A 14312-nucleotide genomic window follows, 5' to 3' on the forward strand; every position below is an offset into this window, starting at 1 on the left:
TATTAAATGCATCTTCTATATTCTTTAAAAATACGTAACAGTACCATTTTTTTATTCAAACAACATAAATAACCAAGTCATATGATTTGTCTAAACATATTATCGAAACAAAATTTTAATTAGGTAGCCTAGGGACCCTTCAACTTGTTGAAAACTATCATGCACATCTTTAATTTTTTTTGCAAAAAACTACAAAATTGGTTGGTAGACGTGGAATACGACAATGAGGTTCCCTATCATTTGTAAAAAAAACGGGGGTGACAATCTTTAGTATGAATATAGTGATGTGATAGTTTCATAGTGAGGTCCACACTATAATTGAGTAAGCTGGTATATATCATAATTGTGCCTCGATTCTTTTTATCTGAACTGCATGAGTGGTGCATTTAAGTTGGATCTGAAATTACAACTAAGATCGAGCAATTTCCATCCCTTTTATGCTATCAGTGAAATTGCAAAATTCCAAAAAGTTTTGGAGTAAGTTTGTGTTACATCCATCATAGTTGACTTGCCATTTGAACCGGCTCTTTTATATAGTGAGTTGCATCAACCTTTTAAGAAAAAGGGGGGCCCAAGCATCTCCAAAAGTCTTTATAAATTTCATTATCTAAATCATCATTTGGAGAGTCATCTATATAAAAATCATTTTCTATACATGTTCACTCTCCAACAGCTTTTATATCTCTTGTTTACACTCTAGAGAGTCATTTTCGCTATCTAGCTATGGCTAGCGAGAAATCAGAAATAGATGATGGCTATATTTGGATAACTACTTAGAAGTGCTCTTGGAGGGTATTTTCTATCAAAATCTCTATTCCTAACAATTGAGATGGATATAGAGAGTCTCTTGGAGTTGCTCTCATAGAGTTATCATGACTGCAAAAGCAAAAATTGCTCCATGCTTTTTGAATAATCCAGTAATCTATTATACATTCTTTCAACAAAATTCAACAAGTGTCGGAATAAGATCGGAGAGCTACAGAATCTAGACATCTTTGTTCCATTCTTACTTTTATATTTTTGTTTCTAACATATTGTTGTGCATAGACCGATACAGAGTATCAAACGATTTCATTTTCGTGACAGCATATCAAGACCAAACAACAGAAACAAAATAAATAAATTAGTGAGTAAAGAAGTGCAGAATTTACCTATGGAGCATCTTGAAATATGTAAATTTTTTTTTTTTGGAAAAGATTGCAGGAGTGCTGCATTGCCATTTAAGAAGAAGAAACAATCTGGTTCTTACATGACGATATTGCATAAAGTAAACAAAAGCTTATACTCTAGAAAATACTTAACATAGATAGCTAATGGTTTTGAGGGATCTGCACAGGTTCCATCCTCTAGCCTTAAAAATTCTTCTACTACTCTCTTTCCAAATGTTTCGGCCTTCCAGGCAACATACATAGCAGCCTTGAAGCTTTTCTCCTTTGAAAGGTCACTCAGATTGTTGCTTCACCAATCACGGATGTCCAGATCTTGTACTGGCACCTGCACAGCACCCCCAAGCCAAAAGGATACTTTGTTCCAGGTTTCCAATGCATAAAGGCAGTGCAGAATCAAATGAGCGGTCGATTCATCCTCATGGTTGCATAGTGAGCAAACTACATTCCCTTGCCAACCCCTTTCAGTCAGCCGTGAGTATCTTACCAAGCAAAAAATTTGTTTAGGTTATGAGATGTTGGGATGGATGCTAGGAGGGAGCCACCGGCAGCAGGGTCAGTTTCAGCAACTGAGCTCTAAGGAACCGACGTCTAGGACCAATCCCACACTATCACATGTCTGAGTTGAGGCAGTGGGGCCCATGGGCTGGTCGGCCGACCAGCATGGTCGGTTGGCCTGCCATGCCAACGGCGCTAACCGCCCCCAACTTCAGGGGTTGGGTTGTCTTGGGCCTGATCTTGTTCAAACAATGTGCTATGCCCTGTCCTAAGCCGATTAACTTAGGTGTTTGGGCTTTTTTTTTTGTCCACTTGAGCCTGAATCTGTGCCCTGATTTATCGATAAATTTATCTCGGACCAAAGTATGCTTGCAACCTACAATTTAGCTTGAAAATACGTCTTGCATTTGTTATAGGGGTAAAGTGTGTTTTGTGATTTTATTTGATAGATAATGCGTGTAAGAAATGCAAACTCTCTTGATTTTTTGATCAGATTGACGCCTAGAATTGGTCGTTATTTAGCGTTAACAGTCAAGTTAAATTAACGAAAATATAAATAAAAAGCTCTTGGCCAATGATAAAACCCTAGAAAGCTTAAATGTAAAACTTAAAACTTTGTCTTCATCTCTTAAAAACAAATTAAGTTCTAATAAAATGATCGAAACCCAGCTTTCACAAATTGTTGCTTCTATACCTGCGTCTGAAAGCGAGAAGATCCCGGGGCAACCCGAGGCTCCCTTGGAAAATGTCAGCATGGTGTCCACCCTCGTCTCGATGGCCACCACACACTAACCCTGCAGGTAGGTACAATCCCCCAAGAAACGGCTCTTGGGATGGCCTGGTACCAGTATTGTAAGAGGATCCACGGGTCCCCATGATCAGCTGCTCGATCTATGAACAATACTACGAGCAATGTCTTTGCGATCTGGGGTCAAGCATGAACATAATGCCAAAGTAATTTTTGAAGAATTTTAGTACCCTGCTCCTTTCCCAACATACATGGTTGTGCAGCTTGCAGATTCTACAATTCAATATCCCGAAGAGATAGTCGAAAATATGCTGGTGTGAGTACGCGACTCCTTTATCCTTGACAATTTTGTGGTAATGGGTATAAAGGGCGACCTCGGAGTGCAGCTCATTCTTGGGCGACCATTCCTGAGGGCCGTCAGAGCAAGGATTGACGCTGGAAGAGGAGAAATCTGCTTCCGTGTTGGAAAGGACGACATGTTTTTCAGGTTCAAGCACAAGAAGAGCAGCACTTCCTGATACGTCAGGATAGCGAAGGGCAAGCACTCTGGGGTGAACCACTCCCCCAGCTAGACCACCGACTAACCGCACTGTCGCGAAAGAGAAGATCAAAGAAGGTGTGGCGAAAGGTCAAAAGTTCGGCCTCGTCCAAGGCTCTAGGACGAACCAACAAATGGTAAACACGTCGGAGAAAAAGTCTTGCACGTCGGACTTTAAACGACACGTCCTTGCCAAAGGTAAATGGTATTTATCTCATTTTTTCCGCCATTTTTTATTTTTCACTTCTTTTTTATTTTTCCCACTGCATCTTAAAATTTGAAAATTAATTTCTGCATGTTACAATTTTTCTAGCACCTTTTCCTTTTTTTAAAAAAATACCAAAAATATTTTCCAACTTTCAAAATCCTTTAGAAAATTATTTTGAACATCTTTTCGAGCAAGTTTTGGCCGAGCACCCCATGTCATCTGCCATATGGCCGTTGGAGCTCAAGGATCAAAGTGGGAGGTCAGCCGGCCCACTAGGCGGGGCGGCCAACCCCACAGGTCGGTCACCCCTGGGTAGACGTTGCATCGGCCCAGCTTTTTCCAACGGCTCACTAGCCATTGTGGCTTGACCCTCCTCGTATGCTTGAGCCCGAGATCTTTAAATAGAGGCCGGGAGAGGGGTGTGCTTCACTCACACTCACCCTTTCACTCTCTCACTTCCTCTCACAAATTTTGCTCGTGTTTTCATTGGATTTTGGCTCAAGTTTGGTTTCAAGAAACCTCTCTCTCTCATTTCTTTGCTGCAAGATTGTCCATACACTTGGAGGAACAACTTTTGGATAAGAGTTTCATTTTGATTTCACTAACATAACACGAATTGATTTTTTTTCTCATTCGTTCTTGTTACAAGCATGAAGGGAGTAAGTCGGAAGATTTCCGGATCTTTTAAGAAGATGACGGGGGCAAGCTCATCTCATTCGCGGGGTGGGGTCATGCTCCCGTCATTCTCCCAAACTTACACCAACACCAACCACGATGGACTATGAACAAGACGAACAAGAAGAGCAAGTTGAGGAGAAAGCTAAAGAACCACAAGCCGAGGACATGGAGATGGACGATGATGATGCACTGTACCTCGACTTGCAAGACGACCGCAAGCGTCAAGCCTACTCCATGCTCAAGCATCGGGACTTGGTCACACCAAAGCATTCAATCCGGACCTCCTCGAGAAAACAGGTATGGACGTTGACTTCGCTTATGTTTGGCATGCGGTTGGATGAGATGGTTTTGTGCCCGTTGAGAAGGATGGTTCTCGCCCCCTCACCATCCAGTTTCTTTGCACTATTCAGGAGGTGGACGACGGTGTTTGTTTTCGGTTTTCCGGAAATGAATACTATTTTACTTGGAAAAATTTTAGCCACCTCCTTGGTTTTAATGTCCGATTGCAAACTTTCCTTGAAAAAGCTTGTCGCGGTTTTAATCGATATGAGTTTTGGGGTTTGATTTTGGGTCAAGTTGTCCATGGCAAATTTGCACCTCGATGCAATGACATTCAAAATCCAACCCTTCATTTGATGCATAGGTGGGTGGCCATCACTCTCTTTCCAAGAGATGATCCCCGACCAGTATGCAACGACCAGTGGGTGTCTACCAGCGACACCGCTGATCGCTAGCGATGACGCCCGCAGATGCCAAGGGGGTGGCAGGTATTTCATGAACCATGAATAAATCCGCAAACGCACGGAATACTGTTGTAGCATTTTACCCGGGAGTATACCGAGGTGTCATTATATTTTCACAGGGAAGGCAGCGGTTGAAAGTGCTAATGCTAGTTAATGAATTGATCTAGATTAGATATTCAATTGCATAAACAGGGGTAAGACAAATAGCAGGACAGGACGTAGTGTGTCACACACAAGTTTACACTCAAGTCTATATATTCTTTAGCCAGGGAAGAAGGAAGAAGTTAGCAGCTCGAGTCCAAGGAGACTACTACTAGCTTGACAGGAGGAGTCCGACCAAACCATATGGCTTTATGCACCTCCTATCCCCCAATCTGAACGTGGAGGATTATTGGGCACGGACAGGGCTGTCACCACCTACCGCAACTGTTGGCGTTTCTTATGCCTGATAGAATATATATTCCGCAAGCGCACAGAATCACCGTTGTAACGCTTCACCTTCGATTATTCTAGGGTATCGTAATTATCCTTAGGAAAGCACTATGGCAAAGAGTATCGTAAATCGAATGATAACCATACTAGCTTAATCGACCGACTAACTCGACGGGGGTAAGCTAGATAGGTAGGTAAGATAAATGGCCAGTCAATGACCGAGTGACAAATGGAGGCTCAACTCCTTAGAGAGCTAGTAGCTAGGAGGACAACGAGCGTGATAAGACACCCGATACACTTCTGAACTATCGAGCTAGCCTCTCTAGATCAGACTAATCACCTAGCTAATCTTCGGGAACCTAGAGCTTACTTTGGCGGCTGGAAGAGGAAGGACTTCAGAAAGGGATGAGAGGGGAGTCCAATGGCAATTTTAAACTACTGCTATGAAAACACCCGAAAATGAGAGGGGAGTCCAATGGCAACCTGAAACTACTGCTATAAAAACACCGGAACGTGGTGGACTACGAGGGACGGACAGGGCTATCACCAACTGCCACCTACCACAATGGTTCTGTGGAGTGGAACACACTATCTAGCTAACACTAAGCTCAGACACCACGTCCGTACTCGGTGTTAGGATTTCTCTCGACGCCTTCGAGAGAAAACTCCCTCAACTTAGAGAACTAACTTGAGTTCACTAGCCTGAGCGAGAAAACCCGTAAGGTAAGATCCCGAACACTAGCAAGATAACTTAACCTAAGCTAAAGGTAAAACTTTCATGCCCAAGCTGAACACTCAGACTTGAGAAGATAAAGGAATGCGGGAAGTAATGCTGACTCAGATAAATAAAGAAGATAACTTATATTGATAAAGTCAAAAGAAAGATACAAGAGAGTAAGAGAGAATGAGCTCCAAATGGTGTGTGTTCACAAGTGAGGATGAGGGTGCTATTTATAGCCTTCCAAGGTTGGCTCCGGGCAGGTGAAGCATGTGGCATCATTTGAAAGTAGTTAAGGCCGGTGTGCTTGTCTTCCACAAAAAGCCGGAGCTTGAGACGCTACAAAGTGGGGCTGGCCGCCTCTCCTAGGCCGGCTGGCCTTGGGATGTCACCATGTGGCACCGACCTTCTTTTAGACGTCTTGGATCCCTCTAGCTCCTCTCGGCCCTCCGTTGTGCCGACGTTACACTTGTACGCTTGTGATCACCCCTGGGAACTGGATCGATGACTTGGACACGGGTTCGCACTGAGTCGTGGGTCCTTTGATCCTTGTGCAAGCCTTTTGGTCCATTTGATCAAATCGACGTCCAATCCACGACTCAAAGGTAATGTACTCATGTCACATTTGTCTCTGGATCGCAGACATTGTGATGTTTGTAGGGGTGTCAGGCCGGCCAACTTAGGGGAGGCTGGTCGGCCTAGGTTTTCACCCAATTTCATCCAAATTTGGCACTTGTTCTCCTGAAATCACAACTCATCCAAAACTTGTGGAACTCATTAGAAATAAATAAAATATGATAGGAACATAGTGTAAAGCTCAATTTTTTATGAGAAGTTGACGGCTAAAACGTAAAGTAATGGCCGTGAACACCGGCTACCTCTACAAACCGTGGGAAAGGGCGACATCCAGCAACACTTGACTAATCTGGACACCACATCTACACTAGTAAGCGATACTCTAGTATCCCGCGCGAAGCCCCCACCCTCCGGATGGATAGACATCATACTAGAGCAAACATATAAATACTGGAGTAGTTTCCAGAGTTCTAAAGCTAGTATGTTAACCATCATGAGCACAGGGCGATAACGCAACGTAAGCACAGAGTGATAACGCAACCAGATCATGAAACATATATCTGATAACTCAAAATATAAATCATGCAGATATTGGTAACCATAATTTAAATTTGTTATAATCAACTTAGAATTACACAAGAGAACTAGAGAGGAACCCATATCAGAACTCCTAAGCAACTCCGGGGACTCGCTGACTACTAGACTTTACCTAAACTCCACTAACCTATAGAGCTAAATCAAGAAAGTGAGTTGAACATATTTATAGGAGTGAGTCATGGGGTGACCTGTAGCAAACCGACACGAGGAGCCAATGGGACGCCTCCACGTGGCAGAGTTGAGGCAGTGGGACCCATGGGCTTGTCGGCCGACCAGCATGGTCGGCCGCTCTGCTCCGTGGCGCCAACCGCCCCCAACTACTAGGGGTTAGACTGTCCTGGGCCTCCTCTTGTCCAAACCACGTGCTATGCCCTGTCCTAAGCCAGTTAACTTAGGTGTTTGAGCCTTTGGTCCATTGGAGCCTGAACTCGTGCTCCGATTTGTCAATGAATTTATCTCGAACCAAAGTGTGCTTGTGACCTGCATATTAGCTCGATAACACAACTTGCAATGGTTCTAAGGGTAAAGTGTATTTTGGGATTTATTTGGTAGATAATGCATGTAAGAAATGCAAACTCTCATGATTTTCTGATCAAGTTGATGCCTAGAATTGGTCATTACTGAGCGTCAACAAGATCCCCCAAGCTGTCCTTTGCTCATCTTGAGCAAAGCAGGACAAATCAGGTTGTTGATCAGAAAATCACTTTGAGTCTTACCTGCCTGTTATGTCTCAGTCTATAGCAAAGATATTCATCTATTTATTTGAATAAGCTGGCTTTCATACATTTGCCTTAGTGCCATACTCATCCATGGGGCGTCTAGCCTTCTCCTTGTCTTGAGCTGTTGGGAGTTAGAATGACCCATAGAGCAATACTTACTTATTCATAGATCAGCAATCCATATGGCGATATTTTTGAAAAGATTTTTTTCGAAACCATGGCTAAGTTCCTCAAATGATTTTCTTAGATCACTCAACTTTATGGTATCCTTACCAGGGTAGTAGTTGCCTTCTCAGTCTTCCCTACTACAGATAAGGCCTTTGTGGAGCTCAAGATAGGGTAAGAATAGGGCATACTTGCATTCCATATCTTGTAAAGTCAAAACGTAGATCCATGGAGAAGCAAATCATACAATCAATATCAAGATGTGCATGTGTGTGGATGGATAACGGTATGATTTACTCCTCCAAATGTTGGCTTCCTCTCTCTTTTATCATCCCTTTAATCTCTCTCTCTCTCTTCAGACATGGCTACCCACTTTCTCTTTCTCATCATCTCTCTCTTTTTTTGGGTCATTCTTCTTTTTTTTCACTTTTTTGGGGCAACCATAGTCTAACACCACTTTTATTTCAGGGTTGTTACCGTGAGAGAGTTTTGCTATCATAACAAGGAGCATTTATTTGGTGGATGATAGTGGTGCTAATTCCCAGTCTAGGAATGTCACAAGTGGATGTGGATGTGGACGTGGATGTGTACATGATCTTGATCGAGAAACCATGAAAAGATTGTCACTAGGGTCACAAAATTTGACAAAACTCAACAGAACGACAAGCAACATATTTATAAGTTTTTTTCCATCATGTGTGACATATGGCTCTGGTAGGAAATTGATTATCACTGAGGAACTTGCCTTCATTTGAGATTTTTGAAAACAAAACTCCAGATTTCAAGCATCACTTAGAATGAGGTTGCAAAGCTCTAATTACCGTATCTATTCTTACAACAATTTAGATTTGGATTAAGCATTCGCAACCCACAAAACTTTTAGGATCAAGACAAAGATGTTAGATAGCTAACAAACTCAAACTTAAGAGAACACTGAGCCATTAACTAGACATATTAGGTGAGGTAGAACAAAACAAATTTCATCCTTTCAATTTCAAGAGAAGTTAAAACATTCTTACCGCGCATATTAAAAAAGGAAATAAAGCAACATTCTTACCGCGGAACAAAATGCAAAACTTTGCTTCACCAAGCCTAGCTATGCATTATCGTTCATGCTTGGCGAATTCTCAGGTAAGTAATCCCATAACTCATGCATCCTCATGTCATGCTTCCACCTTGCTTAGTTACCCATTAGGCCTAGTTTGCCATAAAAAAACATAAAAACAATAAAATAAATAAAAAAGTAATAAAAAACAAAATAAAAGAAATTTAGACTTTTTCAAATACTTGTTCAATAAAAGTTTAGACTCCCCGGTGTTTACAACCGGTAGAGTCCTTGCTTGTTTTCACCTTTATTTTGTTGAATAAAAGTAGGTACAAGAATAAGTGTGGGGGAGATCTCCCAAAAACACAAGGAGCAAACTCACTCGAGATCTCTCCTCCAACATGCCGCACAACACCAATAGACCAGCTCCAAGCAACACGCCAAAGACGGGACCTGACGGCCCACAAAAGGGACCAACCGACCCCCAGGGTCCACCGAACTCCTAATGAGGGCCTTGCACTAAAATTTTAACTCCAAATCAAAATGCAAAGAAGGGACTTGCACTCCATGCGCTTTCATGAATAAATTTGCATACTCTTTATTCCTTGCATTCTCTCTGGCTCTTGTGAACAATAATCTTCATAGGGAACCCATGCTATCTAAGTAATTGATGAATGCGATATGATTTGACGAATGGAACCATGTTCTTCTGTGCAAAGTATTTGGGATTTCTATTTAAAAAAAAGCTCAATGGCTTGTCTCCTCAAATTACAAATTCCTACCAAGGCCAAAGTCAGATTTTCATGATCAAACCCTCATATGCAGTTTGACTTTGCTTTGAGTTTTGTCAAATTCTTTGACCCTTGTTAGATACTTGTCATACTCTCAAGATCAAGATCATGTATACGTCCACTCACATGCTATACTTCCACACTAGAAGATAGCAAGCATTTCCATCCACTCACAAAATAAAACTCTATGTTCTGTCATGACTCTCTCTCTCCAAGGTTATCATGAAGGATATGAGCTATACAAAAAGAAATAAAAGATGCATTCCCATAGAAGGTATGCCACATGCTCAAAAAGCATGACAAAAAGAAAAAAAGAAGAGAAAAGATGCATACTCAAAGAAGGTATGCCACATGTCCACAAGACATGTCGAGAAAAAGAGAGAGAAGAAATATATATCCAATGTTCAAAAAAAATATAAGGAGAGAGATAGATCATGCAAAGGAGTTCATCCACTATCAACCAAAAATATTCCACACACTTGCACGTCTTGATCAGATTGTATGACTCATTTCTGCTTGGATCTTGTTTTTGGCTCAACAACATAAGCAAAGCAAACATGCCTTTTTAACCCTACCCTGAGCTCCACATAAGCCTGATTAGATGGTAGGGAGAAAAGAAGGCAATAACTTTGCCTTGGTGAGGATCTAAAAAAAAAGAGTGATTTGAGAGAATAATTTGAGGAGCAAGACTATGCTTTTGTTTTCAAAAATGAAAACCCAAGTTTCTAAGCAGGAAGAGCTAGGAACCTGAAGTCTGATCCATTCCGTTCTTCAATTACCCAAGAAAGCATGGTAGCTACTCAAAAAAAAGTTCACAAGATTTGGAAGAAGCGTGGAATAACTTGTATGCAGGTTATGTTCAGCAACCACCTTAGTCCTTCAAACTTTACTCGAGGATGAGCAAAGGGCTAAGTGTGGGGGTGTTGTTGACAGTCCTTAAGTGCTAAAATCAACCGTCAACTCTTGCAGGTTTTCATGATAAATAATCACCAAACTTAGATATAGGGCTTATAACTAATCAATTCTACGAGTTTTGGTGAATTGTCATCCGCAGGCACCCATATCTGCAAAGCATGGAAAACACAAGAGAACACACGATGAAATGCATGAAATATTACTACCCAAATGTGCCACTTACAAGGAGGGCCCACAGATCAGAGGAAACGGGCGCGCCACGCAAGATGCACCTGAGGATAAGGCTCAGGGCCCACATGTCGGCCGAACCTGGACAGGCACCTATCTAGGTGCAACTTGGAGAGGAGTAGCCCCTAAGCAACCTCATCTCGGGGAGATAAGGTTTCCTCGTAAAGGACCACATGGAGTAGCCCCTACTCGACCTCCACCACTATATAAGGGGGCCTCCCCTCACCCATTCATTCATCCATTCCACCATCCATTTCACTCATCACACTTGTGGAAGAGAAGAGTAGAGAGGGTCCACCTCTTTGTATCCTTAGCCTAGGGAGTGTGTGAGGAAGGAGTGCGGAGAAGAGCCAGACTTGTCAGCATCTCTTTGGCCTTGTACCTATACGGATATGGTATGTTTGGAGTACATATCCGGGTTCTTCTATTCGGTGAGTTCTAGTTAAGTTATTATTTTGTTCCATTGTTTTAAATAGCGGGCTATAGCGGCGCTATAGCGGCGCTACAGCGGTTTTCGTAGAGCTTCCGCTATGATCACTGCAGTACAAAATAGCGCGCTATAGCGGGCAATAGCGGGCTATAGCGGCGCTAATAGCGTTTTGAGGACTCTGCCGCTAAATCCTATAGCCCACTATTTAAAACATGGTTTTGTTCTCATTCGTTCGCGGGTTCATCATCCGTTCTCATAGCGGATACTCTAGAAGAGGGCCCCAGATAAAGACGGGATAACCCTGCGCGACTCTAGAGTAGTAGTCGAAGGCATAGGCGTGGTGTCTGGGCCTTAGATTATCTTTGTTTGTCTCGAGCTCAGCTGGCATTGTGGGGGTAGACGGCAGGTGGTGACAGCCCTGTCCGTCCGCTACGGAGATAGTCTGTGTGTTTAGTGTACTCCCCCCGCCTAGGTTCGACATAGAGCGATATCGGATATTCCTTGGCAGACCAGAGTCAAACCGGTGCCTGAAGTGAGCGAGTGGAAACATAATTTTATCTTCCCTTGAACCCATTCTTAGATTAGAACCACACTATCCTAAGGTCTCTCTATCTCTTATCTTCTTTGGGGTAACCTAGTTAGGAGACAATTACACACCCGTTCCTCGTGAAAAATACGATACCCTGAATACTCCCGAGTGAAGTGCTACAACGGTATTTCCATGCGCTTGCGGTCTTCTCTGTAAGAGTTAAGAAATACCAACAACCATTTCTGGCACCGTTGTCGGGGATCGGTTGCTGTAGTTATCTTCGAACCTAGTTTGCCCGTGTATCTTTTCTTTTACCTTTTCTTTTCTTTTATCTTTTCTTTTCTTTTTATCCTTATACCATGTCATCCTCTTCTATCCACCAACTCTCTACCTCCGAGGATGAGTTCTCAGAGCCATCAACCTCTCCAAGGCCTTTCACGTCTTCTGGCTATGAACTCCACCCTCGCATCATTGCCATGGTTCGGGCACAAACCTTCTCTGGACTAGAAAACAAAGACCCCGAACATCATTTGCATGTGTTCGAGGAACTGTGTTCGTGCTTGGTAATACCAGGCATGTCACAGAAAACCTTGAAGTGGAAGTTGTTCCCTTTTTCTCTTGTGGAGAAGGCGGAACAATGGTACACTCACAAAGTGAGGGGTATAATCTAAGACTGGGAGGTGCTCCGAGATGACTTTTGTCTCTCGTTCTCTTCTTCATCCCATGAAGCCTCTCTCCGAAGTGAAATCCTTGCATTTGAACAATTAGAGAAGGAGTCCTTAGGTGAAGCATGGGCGAGATTCTCACACCTTTTAACTTCATGCCCAGACTGGTCTATACCTGATGATGTATCCTTGCACATCTTTTACACGGGTTTAGACATGGACTCATCCGACGATCTCGTTATCACCGCTGGAGGTTCGTTTGCACACTTATCTCCAACAGAAGGAAGGGAAATCCTAGATCGCAACTTAAGAAATTCTTCTCTTCCTGCCTACCCTTGCGAGCCCCAGCACGAGTCCCAGTCGCACCATGAGAGCCCCTCATCAGCTGAATCCAACCCTTCAACTTCCACATCCCTAGACTCGTCTGTTGAGCCCTCTCCTGAACCACAAACATCGAAGGAAGAAGAAATTCAACCTTCAAAGTTCTCTTCCCAATTCGAGGATTATCTTTATGATGTCCTTACAAACACCTCGAATTACCTTTGTGAAAGGAGACCTACGGTATCCCTTTATTCTCCTAAAAAATCCATGAATGAGGAATGGTTGGAAGGAATGAAATGCTCTTCTGAAGTATTTCAAATTATTAGCTCACCCTCCACAACCATTTCTTGTTCAATGTTGACGCTCCTTAGCGCCCCAATTTATGTACCGCAAGCGCACGGATCGTGGTGGCTTTTCCCTTAGAGTATTCCCCCAAGGTTTATCAATCCGTGGATCGACAAAGAACTACCTAAGGTTTTCCATCTAATATAAAGGATCTATCCTAACATGAAGCATGAATTGCACATATAGAGTAAACCTTTGATAGATATGAGTGTTGTGTAAAGGTTGATCTCATCCATGAACTTAGGCGTAACCATAGCAAAACCAAAGACATGATTAGGCCTATCGTCATCTAGTTGTAGTTCAAGCTAACGAGCAAATAAATCATGCATCTCAATCAATAGCATCCTTAAATCAAAACCTCCAATCCAACCCCTCGGGAACCCCTCTACTCAGGCCATGCCCTGTCACGACGCTCCCTTTGGACAAAAGCACCCCGAAGCACGCTAGACATGTCGAACCCCCTTGGGTAGATCCGGTATGAACTCCTAGCCACCATAGCTACAAGAACACCCCATGCAATCTATCTCAAGAATAGATCTAGGAATAAGCGCACCCAAGGCAAGAACGAAATCAAAAAGGAGAGACATGATCGCTAATAGATTCGGAAGACATGATTATCATTACTCACATAATAGATGTGTTTGGATCATCACCGCCGTGTGCACACCATCGATGAATCCAACTAGCCCATGAACTCCGCCATGGCACAACCACGCAGGGAGGCCATGGCGGCTAGGGACGGCCTAAGCTATCTCCTAGACAACTTCGAAGACTTGCGGCGGCCGTCGTCTCCCTCCGGCCTTGGCCCTAGGTTTTTGTCGAGTTCTGGGTGGATGGATGCCGCGAGTTGAATAAGGTGCGAGCTATTTATGAGCCGAGGAAGCCACCGGTCTAAGGGGAGGCCGAACCGGCCTACCCTCTTTCGGGCCCGCCTCGGTCTCATCTTTCGCGTGTAGACTCCTCACATCTTCTAGAGTTTATGTCCTTCACGATTGCACCCCTTTGGACATCGTTATCTTAGAGATATCTTTGAGGAAAGGATAGGATAGGGAATCCTTCCTTAAATCTTTATTTGCTTTGCTTAATCCCGAAGTATCTTGATCTCATCTTCGTGGGCTTGGTCCTTTGGGCTCTCTTGGAGGATGGATGTGCATGAATGGGCTTCGAATCAACATGGGCTTTAGTCCTTCCTTTGGGCTTTCGCCTTCGTCTTTCTCCGTGTTAGCGGGCCTCGTCATTTCATGCTCCAAAATAGGC

The 14312-nt window shown here is 43.1% G+C and overlaps 1 protein-coding gene across 1 annotated transcript in view; it reads left to right on the forward strand.

Annotated features, from left to right (window-relative positions):
* The first annotated feature begins 3932 nt into the window (after window positions 1–3932).
* Window positions 3933–14312, forward strand: part of LOC120713325 (maternal protein pumilio-like) — a 41199-nt gene continuing 30819 nt past the window's right edge. Inside the window, exon 1 of the mRNA XM_039999308.1 lies at window positions 3933–4133. Within this exon, the coding sequence (XP_039855242.1) occupies window positions 3933–4133 (201 nt within the window). The remainder of the gene's footprint in view (window positions 4134–14312) is intronic.

Source organism: Panicum virgatum, chromosome 6K (assembly GCF_016808335.1).
Source record: "Panicum virgatum strain AP13 chromosome 6K, P.virgatum_v5, whole genome shotgun sequence".
Lineage (NCBI taxonomy): Eukaryota > Viridiplantae > Streptophyta > Magnoliopsida > Poales > Poaceae > Panicum > Panicum virgatum.